General features: G+C 44.8%; 1 protein-coding gene across 1 annotated transcript in view; it reads right to left on the bottom strand.

Moving 5' to 3' along the window:
- clasp1a (cytoplasmic linker associated protein 1a) overlaps positions 1-17607 on the bottom strand; it is a 69736-nt gene that overhangs the window by 6594 nt on the left and 45535 nt on the right. The window contains exons 23-39 of the mRNA XM_068725170.1: positions 17144-17308; positions 15962-16120; positions 14553-14615; positions 13651-13754; positions 12649-12672; positions 10646-10890; positions 9459-9522; positions 9023-9186; positions 8854-8932; positions 8612-8755; positions 7095-7190; positions 4793-4945; positions 4525-4631; positions 2924-3049; positions 2408-2555; positions 1999-2245; positions 214-270 (exon numbers count right to left, since the gene is read on the bottom strand). Of these exons, the coding sequence (XP_068581271.1) occupies positions 214-270; positions 1999-2245; positions 2408-2555; positions 2924-3049; positions 4525-4631; positions 4793-4945; positions 7095-7190; positions 8612-8755; positions 8854-8932; positions 9023-9186; positions 9459-9522; positions 10646-10890; positions 12649-12672; positions 13651-13754; positions 14553-14615; positions 15962-16120; positions 17144-17308 (2145 nt within the window). The remainder of the gene's footprint in view (positions 1-213; positions 271-1998; positions 2246-2407; positions 2556-2923; positions 3050-4524; positions 4632-4792; positions 4946-7094; positions 7191-8611; positions 8756-8853; positions 8933-9022; positions 9187-9458; positions 9523-10645; positions 10891-12648; positions 12673-13650; positions 13755-14552; positions 14616-15961; positions 16121-17143; positions 17309-17607) is intronic.

Genomic DNA, 17607 nt, shown 5'->3' with positions numbered 1-17607 from the left:
GTGAACACGGGTTAAGAGTTAGAAAACCACGGGGAAAAAGAAAGGGTGATGGGAGTGTAGAGAGCTGATTAGATAATGGAAAGACACACACACACACACACACACACACACACACACACACACACACACACACACAGAGGGTGAATGGAGTGAGGGTGCAGTCAGTAAATCAGTCATCAAGTCTGTCAGTCAGGCGGTGGGAGGCATGTTTACCGGGAGCAAAGACCTTGGGGAGCGTCATCTTGTTTTCGCCACTTTCCTGACGGCGGCCTGGAGAAGAGGGGAGGGGGATGAAGGTGGAGGTGAGGGACAGACGGGTGGGGGGAGGTTAGGTGCAGAGCAAAGGATGCGATGACAACCCACAGACCACAGCTCCTCAGGAACAGAGCGACAAAAGTCAAAGCTGACTACACATAATTAATGCCACACTTGTGGGTGAGGTCATTTCCTGGGTCTCTACATCACTTAACAGCAGCGCAGCCTCGGCTCCTTTTACGTTGTCAGACATGACACATTACACAATGTGTGGGGGTGGGGGTGGGGGGGGGGTGGGGGGTGGGTGGAGAGACAGGTTGGCAGGATGATGAGGGGAAAATCACAGCTGCCGGCTTGTGCTCTTATGATTCTTTTCACACAACTCCTCCTGGACCCTGAGACACTCTGTCCACCTCTTTGATCAGAGCTATGACAGGCAGCACAGGAAGGACAGTTTCATCAAAATCTAAATAAAGAAGCTCAAAGGTATTAAACAATGAGGCCCTCAGTGGGAAGAAGAAACTGTGAGTCACTGAACTAATGAGAACAAAACACATGAGTTTGGTCTCTGAGCACCTCAGTGGTGCGTGGGAGAATGTAATAACACATGTAGAGTGCAGCTGTTACGAGCCAGACGTCACGCTTTCTAAGGTCTCCTGACACATTTCATACGTTTTCTTTATCAGCTGGGGCGATAAAGACACAGTACAGTGTGTGTGTATATGTACAGTATGTATATGTTACAGTACAGTATGTATATGTACAGTGTATACGTGTACAGTATGTAGATGTACAGTACAGTATGTATATGTACAGTGTATATGTGTACAGTATGTATACGTACAGTGTATACATGTACAGTATGTAGATGTACAGTACAGTATGTATATGTGTACAATATGTATATGTGTACAGTACGTATATGTACAGAACAGTATGTATGAGTACAGTGTATATGTGTACAGTACAGTGTATATGTGTACTGTATGTGTACAGTACAGTGTGTATGTTTACAGTACAGTATGTATATGTACAGTACAGTATGTATGTATACAGTACAGTATGTATGTGTACAGTATGTATGTATGTGTACAGTATGTATGTATGTGTACAGTACAATATGTATGAGTACAGTGTGTATGTTTACAGTACAGTGTGTATGTGTACAGTATGTGTGTATGTGTACAGTACAGTGTGTATGTGTACAGTACAGTATGTATGTGTACAGTATGTGTGTATGTGTACAGTACAGTGTGTATGTGTACAGTACAGTGTGTATGTTTACAGTACAGTGTGTATGTGTACAGTATGTGTGTATGTGTACAGTACAGTGTGTATGTGTACAGTACAGTGTGTATGTGTACAGTACAGTGTGTACAGTACAGTGTGTATGTTTACAGTACAGTATGTATGTGTACAGTACAGTGTGTATGTGTACAGTACAGTATGTATGTGTACAGTACAGTGTGTATGTGTACAGTACAGTGTGTATGTGTACAGTGTGTATGTGTACAGTACAGTGTGTATGTGTACAGTACAGTGTGTACAGTACAGTGTGTATGTTTACAGTACAGTATGTATGTGTACAGTACAGTGTGTATGTGTACAGTACAGTGTGTATGTGTACAGTGTGTATGTGTACAGTACAGTGTGTATGTGTACAGTATGATGTCTGCCTGCTGTGTTAAGCCCCTCCCCTGGTGAAACAAAGAACATCTCAGCGTCATGATCTCATGGACTCACAGTCTCTGAACTGCTCCACGTCGTCGTCAAACACGGCCTCCTTCAGGGCGGTCTTGTCGTACGTGCAGATGGTTTCTCCGTAGCCATAAGGAGCGAACTCCCGGCCCCGCGGCCCAGAGAAGGAGCGGGGCGATGGCGTGTTGAGTAGGGAGGTCTTGTTGTCCAAGGCGGTGCGGCCTCCTTCCACCGTGTCTAGACCGAGGCGGGCGTCAGAGCCAGGAGAGGACGCTACGCCCTCTCTCCCTGCCTGTGAGACAGAAGGGTAGGTGGGACAATAATAGCAGGTTTACGTGTTTGATGCAAATTGAAACAGACCGAGTTCAACACGTTGGATAAAAAGGCATAGAAAGGTCATTTTTCAGGCAGGAATATTGGGGGGAAATGCGGCAGTGACAACTCTCCGACTTACGGCGTCGTCCCTCTTGCCCTCCTGTCTGATTGGCTCGTTCAGGTCCTCCTGGCTCCGGTAGCTGAAGCTCTGGATGGCCTCGGTGACGCCGCGCAGCGAGCTGTAGATCTCCTCCGAGTTCATGTTCTCGGTGTCGTACTCCATCATGCTACCGGACGCGCAAACACAGAAAGGAATACACACGGGACTTATATGAAATGCATATCTGAAGAGGACGCACAAGCATGCAGTTGCTTTGCCACCATGCACAGTGCTTTAGCGCTGCTTTGGACTTACAAACCGATTAGTGTTTAGAAAGGGAAAGGTCAGGTGTTAATAAACCTTTGTTTTATTGTCTACTATTGTGCACACCACAGCATTAATCACATCTTAGAAGCAATGTGAAATGACATTTTTATTTGATTAGAAAATATGCATCCAGTGAGAAATTTTTTGACAAAGGAAATTTGGATAAGGAAAAGGATCAGGGTTCCTCGCGGGAATAATCGCCCTTGTTTTCGCAGCCCGCCTCGTTACCTGGGTGAATACGCTCTGCGGAGGACCCTTAGGGAGGGGGCAGCAGGGGTGGAGTGGGGCGGAAGAGGAGGAGGAGGGGCAGGGGGATGCTTTGAGAGTCCGTCGACACCCCAACCCCATAACCGACTGTTGCCACAGCGCAGCCGGGAGGGAAGGATGGACAGACAGGGGGGGGAGAGACAGAGTGGGGGGGGCGAGGCACATGGAAATCAAGAACGAGTGGAGACGACAAGACGAGACAGGAGAAGGGTGGAGGAGGAAGAGAAAAAACAAGTGTGCAGGAAGAGAAGAGACAAAAAGTCTGAGCTTTGAGGTTAAATGAAAGTGTTAATTTAAAAAGGAGAGAACTGGAAAGTAGCAGAATCCCACAAAGTCAGCTTCATATAAATGAAAAACAGTCTCTTAATCATGAGTGAGGGGCCATTTTCCACATGTTTAGGCCAGAACATGAGGTTTACTTCATGTAATTACTACCAGGACATTGAGTGGCTGCATTCTCTGTGTTTATGGGTTTCTGCTTGCAGGTTAAAAGACTGTACAGTGCCTCAGGCGAATGAGCTGCTCAGTCAGAGAGAATAAGAGAAGTATTGTAGGGAAGCGTTACTATCATTCACTGGCCACAATGCACTGGCACAGGAGCAGATAAGAAGCCCTTCCCTGTTTGTCTTTTTATATCAATAGCCCTATATAGGGAAACATCAAAGAGCCTGGTTGTCTAAGGCACATCAAAGTGTATCAGCAGCCAAGTAGATAAGAGGAGTTTTAGAAGTTGTATTTGATCCGTGGGGTGGGGGGAGAAAGTTCTAACCTCTCTGAGCAACTCACACAATATCATGCTCCTAGCAACCCACCTGTTAGTGCAACCACACATGACAGATCAGGACAGCAGCAGCATCCGCATGTTTAGCCATGCATTAGGACCATAGACTGTATATTAGATGGACGACATGATAGCTCCCCCCAAAAAGAAGCCAAGACATCTCTATCACCCCCCCCCCCCCCCCCCCCCCCCCCCCCCCCCTTTGTGGCTGGCCACACTAGCTAATAAATCCCGCCCTCTCCCTGTTAGCGGATGGGACGTGGGCCAACCTGAAAAGTGGAGATGTAACCTTTATAACACTGAGCATGTTTGCTAGCTAGCTTAGCAACACTTCCACTGACTTGGTAAGCGTAGTAAGGCGTGTGATCATATCCGCACGCAGATGACGTTTCTGGAACATGAATCATGAGTCTGTGTAATAGAACATGGATCAATTTGATCATAAATGTATTGATAAAGATATTATGGTTAGTTGTTGTATTTTTCTAGCCAAACGGCTACCGCGGCGCTAACGTCAGTTCAGTGCAGCAGAACTGAGGTAGCGGCTCACGCTAGCAAGCTGTGGCTCATGATTGGCTCGGGCGGTGTATGGGCGGGACCTCCATCATCCAAATGACGTCAACGCCACAAAACGGCAGTGCCGGAATTCAGGATGTTTTGGCTTTGACTTTTGTACAGTGGGAGGAAGTGGAAAGGCACCGTCCATCTTTACATAAAGCCTATGATCAGGACGGGAGGCGCGTCGTAGAGAATGGTTCATAACAGATGGCCGATCGGCTACCTTGGAGACAGTCCTCCGTGGGAACAGTTTGTCGGAGAGGTGAGGGGGCTGGTTCTGCTGGGGGTGTGGCGTGTCGGCGTCCGGCCAATGGTGTTGCTGGGAGACCCCTGGAAGACAAGGAAACCATGATGAAATCTGACGGTTCTACTGATCTACGTGCGCCTAGCGTGGCGTTTACTACCGTTTGGTCATTGGCGCACACGTTTTCATCAGAGCAGGGCTTCTGCGTGGAACGGCATCAAATTCTGCAGCGTTTCGTTTGACTTACCACACCGCTGCTGCTGGTGTTGCTGGAGTTCTTCAGGTGGTTGTGCAGCAGTTTGGTGGCTCCGTCCTGGAAGGTTTTGGGGAGAGCTCCCAGCAGCATGGTGAACTCCGGGGTGTTGAGCTCAAACAAAGAGATCAGTACCACCTGGGCCGCCTGGAGGCAGTGGAACACAACGGGTTAGGGTGGAGCACACAGCAGCCTCGGTGGTTCAGATGGTTTCTTTGGTTCCACAAGTAGCGTGACCATTTGTTTCTAACGGCAGCACCTTCAGTGGTTTAATGGAGCCGGAGCAACATTTTTAAATGATTTCATAAAAGGACATTTAGTAGAGGTTGTGACTGAATTATACATTTTTGTAATATTTGACAATTTAGCAGCTGTAAAGACCAATCTGAGGCAAAGGCTAACGTTAATAAAAAGGTGCAAAACTATTATGAAACCATGGAAACCAGCTTTTCATCTCCTCAGCGCAGACTCACATATGCATTAGCCTGTGGAAAGAAAATCGGTGAAAAGGTGAGAGTTCAAAGCTGCATTCAGTGGAAAGCTAACGAGGTGTGCAACTATTCAGAGGTAATGTTACTGTATCAATGTTGCAACATGCATGTGAGTACAGATCAAACTTGAGGGGCGCTGTGGGAAAACACTCGTCTGCATTTGTTGCTGGGGAACTTTAACGCTACCAAAAGGCGGTACGGTTCATCAGAAGACAGAAATGTCCCAAACGTTTAACTCTTTTAAACATTTAGACATTTCAGGGACAACAATCACATTGTTGCCACCATGGCTACAGTGACTTCCTAACCCTGAGTGTAGGCTTGTTGTTTTACTGGTTTCTTTTATAATTTGGCAACAGGGTTCCCATCATGCTTCAGGTGATGCCAATGTGAAGTATAATGCTGGAATGTGAGTCAATGTGTTAGCTTTGGGCTAACATGCGTTGGTTGCTGTTTTATTGCCTCCATTTCTTTATACATTGTGTTGAATCTGCACTGTGAAAAGTCATGCTGCATCAGCTACCAGCAGGTCCTGGTTGCTGTAAGCATGAATGTGAACAGACAACAATCACTAGGATTTACTTTGATACTAAATAAAAAAAATCTACATGTGATGATTATGAGAAACACCTCACACGTCAGCGTGATGTGTGTCCTGGTATGACTCCAATGATAATGTGTTAAAAGATCTTAACATCTTATTGTTAGTAGTCACATTACTATTACTGATACCATTACTGGTTTCATTATCACTATTCTACTGTAGTTGTCATTTTTCTTCCTGTTCTGATGTGAGGCTCCCGGGTCAGAGGATGTCGTATGTGTACAGATTGTGATTTTGGGCTGTACAAAATAAATTTAATTGAATCAGGCTAGCAAACTCAAGTGGGATGAAACCTGTGACTCGGTCTATATTTCATAAATATTTTTAGAAGTGGTTCTCCGCATTTATGCCAAGGCCCAGCCCTCAGCACTGGCACTACAGTAGTGAACTCCATCTTCAGTTGTGTGTTTGAGAGGAATGTACGACGGCTTATTAGGGCTGAGTAGCTGAGAAATAGTAATTACAGAGTTGAGGGGTAATATTCAGAGAAAAAGCACCAAGATTAGAGTCCATTTGCCACTTTGATCTCAAAGAATACACGTTTTGTCTTGTAAATTCAAGACTCTAATCTTGTAAATTATGATTTTTTTCCCCCTTGAAATATTAGCCCCCACCGCTGGCTTCATAATCTTTTTTTTAATTTTTTTTACCTGCAATGGCCCTTATACGCCGCAGTAGGACTGCTCTTTTAACTTGGCACTATACATACAGATATCATACAACATTATCATATGACCTGAACTAGTTGAACTACATCTTTGGAACCTTTCATGTACAAGAACAGAATGTTAACAACATGCAGGTATGCAGGTGCATGAGAGTGTGTTAAGGTGAGTCAGACAGTAGTGACAATACAGCATTCCTATCAATGTTGAGCAATAAAAGGTAGCTTGAAAGTCCATTCAGACAAAGCAACAAGCGTTTCCTGTCACTTTAAAAGAATACCAAGGATAAAGGTCTCATGGTCTGTTGCGGTTGCACGACAAGCTTTTAATCTACTTGGTGAGTGATCAATCTGCAAGGCACAATGGGATTTTTAGGTTGTTACAGCAAAAACAGCAGGAGCGTAAATGGTAGGGGTGAGTGACAGGTGCCGCACTGGAGCCTTCACCGTCTCGGAGGTGTCGGTTAGGCACCGGGCAGGCGGGGCATTGCGTGCTTATCGTGTCGTGTTGTGATTGGCTGTCGGAGAGGGCTCTACCTGCTTACACCTTTCCTCCTGGTTGCCCTCAGCGGACAGTGAGGCCGCAGAACCGGACCTGCCGGCTAGCTCCTCGCTCACCCAGTTATGAAGGGTCTGGGGCACAATGGCAGGGCAGAACGGGCATTACGGCATGACACAGGTCCTCCACCATCACATACGGATGCAACACTGAACCAATCTTTCATGACAACCTAGCCTAGCACAAAGCTAACGAAGCCATGAGAGGCAATACAAGAAAAATGATCCAAATTGCTTTCTTGTTTTTAGAAGTTAAGGACAGTTGGAAAAAGGTGTTGAAGAATAATCTTTCAAATTTATTTTTTTTATCTGTGAAACAAATGTTTTATGTTTTGCCAGAAAAAGGAAAAGAAGTATTTGTTGTTGTAATATATATATATATATATAATATATATATATTTTTATAAATTTAAAAATAGGACTAAAATCCTTCCTGTTTTCTTTCAGGTGAGTTTTGATTTACAGTAACAATAAGTACCATGTGTCTAAAGTGCATGGAGAAATTAAAACTCACCAAGAAGGAAGCCTGAATGCAATGAGTAGTGGTGCACTTCAGCCTCTTGTGGACAAAGTGAGTATTACAACAACAAACAACGAACACATGGAGAAAAAAAAATGTAAACTTATTTCCGCCACTTTTTTCATATTTGAATAACTATTTTCAGGAACTTGTTTTCACAGATGAAAAACCTTTTTCCACACCTGCTCTTAACTAATAAACACAGGAGCGAAAAACGATTTAGATCACAGAAAATGGATCATCAGAAGAGGAAAAAGTCACTTGCCTCTCATGGCTTGGGTACCAACAACACAGTGTAGATCAAACCTCTCAGACAACGGATACATGTGTACACAACTATTGTCTCCTTCATCCTACATTCACGGTGCCTGGAGGTCAGGCCCTGATTCAAAACTAGCTGAGGACTTCAATTTGGAAGAACAGCAGTGGAAAGACAAACAGAAGGGGAAACGGAGGGAGAACATGCGGCGCGCATCAGACAAGGGGACGATAATGGGCCAAGCTGAACAGACACTAAAGGCTGAGGTCCACTGGCTGTCCAGTGTCTCCTCTGATTACTGGTCGAGGGAACAACGGATCCTTCTGGGTGATGGATCTGCTCTGCAAGCAAATAACATACTAAACAAGTGTCCAAGCAATTAGTTTTGCATTAAGCTTCGTCACTCACTTGTAATTTTATTCTAATAGTATGTAGATTATATCCATACTGCTTGGTGTTCAGGCATGAAATACAACAACTTATAACAGAGTCTAGTGTGTCCTCTTTTCATTCATTGTGGGCCTTAAATGTCCTCGGTTTAGAACTGTGATGATAAAGAATAAAAAGGATAAAGTTAAAAAAAACATGAACATGTGCTTAAAATAACAACAATATATGAATTAAAGAAAAAGGAATAAAGAAAGAGCCAAGCAATAATGGCAATAAAGGTTTTTTTTTTCTTCTGATCGTCGGTGCTGAACAACAATCATGGCCTACCTTCCTGACATCAGAACTTTTGGGTTCAGTGGTCCAGGTGATGATGCGAGATACGGCCAGGCGCGTCTCGCTGGAGTTGACGAAGTCCGTCGGGTCCATCTGCCGAGCCAGAGACTCGATGTACTTCAGGATGGCCACCTTAACCTAGAGAGACGACAAACACTCGGTCAAGAAGCTGCACCGCACGAAGCAATCGAAACAACGCCTTCTCCATCAATAGAATCGGTCTAATTTGACTTCACCTTCAGATTAGGTGTCTGAGTCTGATCCACGATGAACCTCATCAGAATGTTGAACTGTTGGTCAAACGGGAAGGACTCCCTGAGGAACAGAAGAGGGTGAGGAGTTAACTTTGTCCGAGCACAAAAACAGAAATCGCTCAGATCTCACCACAGCCTCGAAGTTTCAGACCTTGTGACATCCAGAGCCTTCTGAACTTTGGCCTGGACTGAGCCCAGCAGATCTGCCCCCATCTTCTTCAGCAGCTGAGTGAGCAGGACGAAGAGCCAGTCCTGCAGGTCTTCCCTGTGTACTGTGATGAAGTCCACAAGAGTCTCCAGGAACATGCTGAACACCTGAGGACGGTTTTGAGCACATATTACACAACGCTGCTCGATTTGACTTAAGTTAAATCAAACTGCTCGTGTTCAGAGGACACAGATAAAAATACACACTTACTCTCTGTTGTTAGATCCACAGCAAGACAGGCCATGCAACATGAGACACGTCATTAGTTTCAAGTAAGTCACAGCTCCATCAAGTATTGCTGCATTTCGAATACCATGCTTTTTACACTAAAGTCAGAATTAGTTGTGGCGCTTCAGTTAGTACAAGTCATCTTCTTTACCTTGCTATGTGGATCTGCAAACATCCTTGTGAAGATCTCACAAAGCCTCTTCAGCTCCACTCGGCTGCAGGGAACAAAGACACCACGAGGTGAGTAAAGTAGGGCGGCTTCCCAGAAATGCTTCACAAGCTTCTTGCGGATAAAAAAGGGTAAAAACACAGACATCATTCAGCTGAAGCCAGAGAATTGTTTCGCGAGTCTGCAGAGCTCAGGCAGATGCTACTACTTACTATTTCAAATGACTGGGATGATCATAACACCCTCATGTCAGCACTTCCTAAGCTAATCAGTGCTCTCGCTGAGACTGTACCACTGCCCAGTTTGATTTGATCCCTTGAGCATGTTTTCAAAGATGGCGGCTCTGTCCCAAGACCCACACATCAATGTCTTCGGCACTTTGTTTCACCGTAGTAGGCAATTGTGTCTCGCGTTGGAAAAATACCAACACAGTTCATGCGATGGACACTTTTCCCAACATGACTTCGAAGAGGTAAGTGTATCCCACGATTCACCACGGGTCTTCTGTGCTACAACCTTTCCAGTTGGAGGCGTGATGAGCCTACAAACCGGATTTAGGACCGACGACGATCAGCAGAGAGATGACATGTTGGATTCAGATTGAATATAAGAGAATCACAATAGAACCGCCACACTGTTCTTCTTCTTTTAGCCCCAACAGTCTTCCCTCAAGAGGCTTTGCTTTTGTAAATAAGAATTTGATATTAATTAATCGCCTGGTTAAATAAAGGTCTGGTCAATTACCAGAAATACCTGATGCAGGCAAGCGTGGGTGTTGGGATGGAGGGATCAAATCATCTGGGCACTCCGTGCGTTCATGCCGCTGTCGTGTCACGTGTGATGGAAGGAAGTGACGCCTTACAGTCGAGAGACTCTTACCCATCGCCACCGATTTTTCGACTTTGGCCATTCTGAGAATCGACCGCGTGTTTACCTGTAAAGAGTCAGTGGACGCCGATCGATGAAAAATCCTGATTTTGTTGCCATCCAGACAGGTTTCTGCATGCTCTCTATTATTGTACCAGTCAGAGCTCTCACACATAAACACGTCCCTTTACTGTTAAGCAGATGACACACAGAGCCTCTGGTCACACTTGAGGGAGCTGGACATGATACAGAAGCTAAACATCCTCACTCCGTCAGCCAAAATACACGAGCCCCAGTCCCACCTCAGGATTCTTTGGCTCTTGAAGAGATTCTGCAGGCCCAGCAAGCCCTCCTTCCTCTCGGACCAGTTGGAGCTGGCGCAGTGGTTCAGGACCTCCGCCACGTCCTCCGTCTGCCGCAGGTAATGGGGGATGCCTCCGTTCCTGGAGCTGTACGAGCGCTCCGAGCAGGCGCTGGACGCGTCGCTGTTGGCATCGTCGTCAGAGTACATGCCCGGGGACTCGTACCTCCGCCTCAACGGCTTCCTCTGCGGGAGAGAGGAGAAGGTGAGGGAAACGCACAGCATGGCACCCAAAGGTTAGCCACGCTCTGCAGAAAAGGTGCCGAGGCAGAGAAAATCAGCCATGAAATACAAATATTGGACACAAGGTCGCCAGTTGCGTCATGCAGTTTTCTGTACATTTCATTGTTTTGTTCTGTGGCTGCTGCGTTTCAGTTTAAGGGTCAATTTGATACATTCACAGTTGTGGAATTTAATTCCTGTTTTGTTTTAAACCTTGTGCCTCACTTAAAAAGTTGGTCTGATGTCCTTATAGGATAGAAATAAACCCCAAAAAACTGCCATACAATTTTATATTGATATTATGTTTCAGTTTCACTGAGTTAAATCTATTAACAAACTATCAATATTTATTCATTTTCAGAATTTTAACTTTTACATAATGTCACTGTTGTCTATATGGGGGACAGACACATTATTTTCTGTCTCCTGCATGCTAGGGGGATTTATTATGCCAATGATTAGCGACAACATTGAATTCTTTTGTGCCGTCTCAGATTAAAAAACAAACAACAACTCTGGATTGTTGCTTTATTATGGGAAAAAATATCTATTTTCTGTCTCCTAAATGCTAGGGGGATTTTTTTTCCGTGAGAAAATGGCTCAACCTGGTGAAACATAGTATGGCTCCAGATTAAACGGCTGATATAATAAAAAGCATCATCTTATGCGTTAAGGGCCTTGGGATCAGACATTGTGGCTTTAATGGGTTTCAATATGGACACTTTTGTACTTCAGGGTCAGAGTCTCTCTATTTTGGCTACACAATTATTTATAGACATACTTTAGGAGCTGATGTTGAACTTCCAAAATATAAGAAACACAACTCACATTCTTGTCAAAAAAGATGCCATGTGCATTAATATACCGTATTTTCCGCACTATAAGGCGCACCGGATTATAAGGCGCACCTTCAATGAATGGCCTATTTGAGAACTGTTTTTATATATAGGGCGCACCGGATTATAAGGCGCATAGAATAGAAGCTACTACAGTCAAACGTTTGACTGGGGTTGCGTTATGCATCCACTAGATGGAGCTGTGCTAAAGGGAATGTCAACAAAACAGTACCGGTGTTTACCGCTATTACTTCAGCGACGCCCCTGACTACAGTAGCCGTAATGCTGCAAGCGGTGCGGCTTTGTAGTTTACCAGTCGTACTGAAACATTTTGACAGAGCGCCGTGTACAACCAGTATGGATCAACCAATTAACCAATTGATCCATATATAAGGCGCTCCGGATTACAAGGCGCACTGTCGTTTTTTGAGAAAATTAAAGGCTTTTAAGTGCGCCTTATAGTGCGGAAAATACGGTAGACCAAAAACGATTGAAAAATGAAAAAGCCCAAAATGTCCCTGGTGATGCACAAGGGTCAAATCAAAAACATCAAAAGCCAGTAAAGCAGAGCCGTAATCAAGCAACGAATCTCGACTACAAATGCAATGCATTCTGGGGAAATTCAAACAGTAGAGCATATGTAATAAACACATATGAATAATGTACCAAAACAATAATACCACAATGTACATTTTGCAGGGTGTCATACTGTAGATGCACACTACTGGGATGCGTTGGACATAAACATTCAAGGAAAAATATTTCAATCACAAAATAAAAAATAAAAAAAAGCCAACACAATGAGTCAAGCTGCATTATCGTTCTCTGATGTTGATTAGTGCGTGGTGGCATGGATGTACGGACAGTGTGTAAAATGACCAACTACCTTATTCCTGGAGTCTCCTAATAGCTGAAATGGTAACAAGGTAAATATGAGAGAGGACAAGTACAGAGGACAAAACTAGACATGTCACATTTCAACTGATGTGTGTAAATGATTGAAATATTCTCAATAAATACATTTGTCAGTTCTTCACAGCTTTACATAACAGTAGTTTCTGGAAGTATATTGAATCATATTTAATAAAATAATGTAGCTGAGCTACTCTGTGCCCAGAGACACAGTGGGGCGGACACTATTTGCTCACCGTTCTTGTTTTGGATGGTGAGTTTGGCTAACCGCGAAACAGCTAACGCAACTACCAGCACACACACTGCTCACACACACACACACACACTGCTCACACACACACACACACACACACACACACACACACACACTGCTCACACACACTGCTGACTACCTCTGTGGCTCCCCTATTTATTGTTATTGGTATGTGTGTTTGGCTAACCGCTAACAGCTAACCAAACTCACTGCTGAGTACCTCTCTGCCTCTGCTCTTTGGATCACTGTTATTTATTTTTTAGGATGTGTGTGTTTGGCCACCAGCTAACGGCTAGTGGAACCACACACACACACACACACACACACACACACACACACACACACACACACGCTGCCAATCAGCCTCTGCTAAGTCTCCAGACAGCTTGGTGAGGTTCCCTTTGTGTTTTGGCACGATTGTATGAAGTGCAATGAACGACTTTGAGACCATTGCTTGTATTACGTTACATTGCTGCTTGTTTCTGAGTTTGAATGAAGTCTGTTTGCGACGCTTTACAGCAGTGGTTAATTCATTCAATCCCACAATACAGCAGTGGTCATTGCAGAAACACCTGGCGGAGACCTGCACACCTTTTATAGTTCTTTATAAAATGTTTGCATTAACATTTGGCCTAGTGCTCGTTTTACCAACAACCCCTACTCATTAATGACAAATGAATTCAAATATTTCTTTGCGGAAGACAACATTCCACAGCAGCTTACCAGAGCATCCGCAACTGCTGCCTCCACCTCTGTGCCCGTGTTTAGGACCCTCATGGCGTTGACTGACGCCGAGATCCTTGCTTGGTGAATTAAACCGTATCGATCTAGACAGGAAATGGGGAAAAGAAAAAAAGAAAAAGGTAAAGGAAGAAGGTGAGTGAGACTTGTCATAAAGTGAAGGTGGCCACTGTAACTTACCTGTATGGAAAAAAAAAAGAAGCAAATGATGCTTTTCTTACTTTTGTAGCCACACAGAGAAAGTTACTGTTTCCTTTGGATACATTTGCACATAAAGCCATATACCGTAAATGAATGAAAAGATCACCAGAGTGAAATAATATAGTCTCCAACCACCGAAAGTAAAAACACAAAAAAAGAGGATGACCATGCCCTCTAAAAACAGGCATACATTGCAGCTATGCCGTTTCCCTGGGATGTAAAGCACCAACAATGCACCACAGAAATGAGCTAATATGGTAAAAGAAAATAGAAAACAACAGAGGCACAATTCACAAAGTTCAAATGATGACATGTGGCAAATCAACAGGTAAAGCTAGGCTGTGTCAGCTCACTAACGGCTGTAGATCACAACTCCACAGGAATCACAGCTAAAATGAAAAAGTGTGGCGATGAAGGGACAAGCAGATGAAACCAACGGCTCCCTTTACATGCTGAACAAATACAACCTGTCCATTCTTACCTTTCCTCTTTGCTAAAATACTGAATGAAATGCTCAAAGTAAAAAGACTCTGGAGGGAACATAAAGTAAAGGACCAATGGATGCTACCTGCTGCCACGTCACTTAAAACGACCACAGATGCATGCTGGTTCGGTCGGCAGTACTGCCTATAAAATATGGACTTTGACGAGGGGGGGGGGCGCGATCTGAGCATGCAGGTCACCTGACTGGCTGTGGGGGTCTGCTGTGGAGAGAGCACTGGTTGAACGGGAGTGACGTCGGGAGGCTGCAGGGGACAGGAGAAGTGGGCGACATCCGGACCACGGGGTTAGTGACACACTGTCACACACACACACACACTGCAGGTTTAACACCAACCTCGAAGGTAAGACTCAGGGGACATTTTCACACCCCTGCACTGACCATTAGATACAACCGGCCGGATTTTGTCATGTTCTTTTATTTAATTGGGAAAATGAATGTAGTAGACTCTGGCTGGTTTCTACAGAAGCCCTGAGAGGCACCTGTTCTTAAATCCTAAATAGAGGAGAGAAAATAAACTCTTCTTTTCTTATAAATCAAGTAGACTGAAAATGAATGAAGTAGACTATTGCTTGATGGATTAGTAACATTTTACAATGAAGATCACCTGAGACTTTAGTGAGCTCTGCAGTGTGAAAAGGGTCCCATCTCGATAATAACTTTCTTCCCACCCTCACTAAAATTGACAACAAGCTGAATTGTACAGAAGCCCTGACAGGCAAGTGAGAAAAAAAGCTTTTAGTTGGATATACGGTACAGTATAGTATAGTATAGTATAGTATAGTATAGGAGGGGTGGGCCCATTATTCATGACCTGTAACCAAATTCTATTCCACACTTTGTCCCTCACAACAAATAAAAAGTCTATAAATAAAGAGGAGGCAAAACAGTACGTCACAGAACATAAAGGAGGAATCTAAATTCTATTTCAAGTCTGCAAAATGACCACCACCTCCATCTCTCACACTGATGCTCGCTAGAGACAACATCAAAAGCAGTTAACCTATGCTATGCTAACAGGTCTGACTGTCCTTAAGCCCGACTCTAAAGCACTGACACGCCGCGGGATGGCATACTTCTCCACTCCATAGATTCCTTGATGATACAGCAATGGCTGCACATCACTTCCCAAGATGCAACAGCACAAGACCTATGGTAGCAGCTGCTGCTCTGGGCAATAGTTGCAGGGTCATCGTCAGCTGTGAATTCTGACTTTCTGTTGCGTCTACTTCTTCCTCTATGTCTTCCCCAATCCTTAAAGACTGCACTTACACTTGAAGTCACAGAGTTTGTATTCAGTTTCACACACACAGGAATCCAACTTAAAACAGCCCAAAGTAAAGAAGGTGCATTACAACAACAAAACACAGGATTCAGAAGAGACACTGGACACAGAACAGGATTCTCCCCTAAACCCAGAAAGACACTATGAGTGCAAGCGCAGAGAAAAGACAGGCAGAGGCAGAAAGACACTAGGAAGAACACCAACAACAGGAGGGAGGCTCGCGTTAGCATCCGGTAAAGACTCCCCGGTTGGGACATCCCACTGGGAGAGGCAGTCCGGACAGCTGTTAGCTCAGCGGTACTCACCCAGAGGAGTGAAGCCCCGAGCGGGGCTGGTGTCGCGGCTGCTCTCGCGACTGGTGTCGCGACTGCAACCCTGACTCATGCTTGGACGGGGAATGCGGCTCCGGGCTAGCGTGCGGTAGGGAAGAGCAGCAGGAAGAAGAGCTTTACCACACAGGCTGGCTGTCAGGACAACAAGTTAGGTGGGAATGTCAGTGTGCATTCATGACGGAGAGTCAGAAAGGAGGAACAGAAGAGGGGTAGAGGTTATGAAAGCCAATTCTCTCTCTCTCTCTCTCTTTCTCTTTCTCTTTCTCTCTCTCGCTCTCTCGCTCTCTCGCTCTCTCGCTCTCTCTCTCTCTCTCTCTCTCTCTCTCTCGATGAAGAAGAATTGAAAGTGAAGAGTCACAGTAAAACAGAGACAGAAGCAGTGGCAGGATGCTGGGTGAGTGAGCTGGTCAAACAGCATACTGCTAGTGAAGGTTAGACAGTCTGGACACGAGTTAGATATTAAGAAGGTAGAACATCAACAGGAACAGTATCCTCCTCTTATTGAAAAGAAAAGGAGAGAGAAGCATCTGTAATTAATCAGAAACAGTCAACATTTCCTCTTATTGAAACAAAGAGCAGCCAGTCCATTAAAGGGGGAAGTCGCCGCCTCATGTGGATCTCCAATCAGTGTAGATGGTAGTGAATGTAGTAGAGTGAGGCAAGAAATCCCCAACGCTGACAAATAGGAAAGCCCGACTCTGCCTTCCACCATATTTAACCCTCGCAATAACAACTACAACACCCATAACCACCGCTCCCTCTCAACCGATCGTACGTCAGAACAGATCTGAGCGCGTACATTTATATCGTGATGAAAAGAGAACTAGCAGAACTGTCTGAGCAGTGACTGTTGTCTGAGCGCTGCGGTGTTTCAAAGTGCAAAACAGAAACATCTGTTTCTTCTCTTTGTCAGGAAGTTAAGATAGGAAGGTCCAAGTTTCACATCTTTTTGACATAAGAGATATATATATATATATATATATATATATATAGTATGGCAGTTTTTTGACGCGTATATGATATATAATCATCTTTTTTTAAAGGGATGCACAATAAAAGCCCAGTAATTCACTGTCCCAGACTTACACCACATACACAGTAGTCCTGCAGAACTACTGAAGAAAGAAGGACTTGTGCGAGTAATCCTGGCCTTACCGAGACCCAGTCGGCTGGGGCTGGTCTCGCGGCTGCAGCCCTGGCTGCGAGGGATCCTGGTGCGCTTGTCAGCCGGCGTGGTGCAGGCCGACACCGTGGCTCGAGGGATCCGGCCGTAGCTGCCGTGGCCGAGCAGCTTGCCTGGGGAGCTGGAGCGGCTGCCGGCTGAGAGGAGACAAACAAACATGGACTGTGGTGAGACTGTGTTCAGAGAGGCCGAGACGCCGGTGGGGATGAAGGTGAGGGAGTGGTCCAACCTTTAGTAACATGCCTGGTGGAATCTCTAAACACAAGCTGTGTCAATAGACCCGATGCTGTGGGGACAGTGCAGCAACGTAACATTGTATAATGTCTTCTTCTACATGTATTTATCTCAGTGTGGAGGCAAACAGAACTTCACAGGACATTAAAATCAAGTCTGAATGAACAAATACAGACACACCTACAGGATGAGAGGGGCTTTG

The sequence above is a fragment of the Cebidichthys violaceus genome, unplaced genomic scaffold (assembly GCF_023349555.1).
Source record: "Cebidichthys violaceus isolate CVI_PGR_0920_01 unplaced genomic scaffold, fCebVio1.0.p SCAF_34, whole genome shotgun sequence".
Taxonomy (NCBI): Eukaryota; Metazoa; Chordata; class Actinopteri; order Perciformes; family Stichaeidae; genus Cebidichthys; species Cebidichthys violaceus.
The sequence above is the reverse complement of the archived record's forward strand: the minus strand, read 5'-3'. Positions and strand labels throughout refer to the sequence as shown.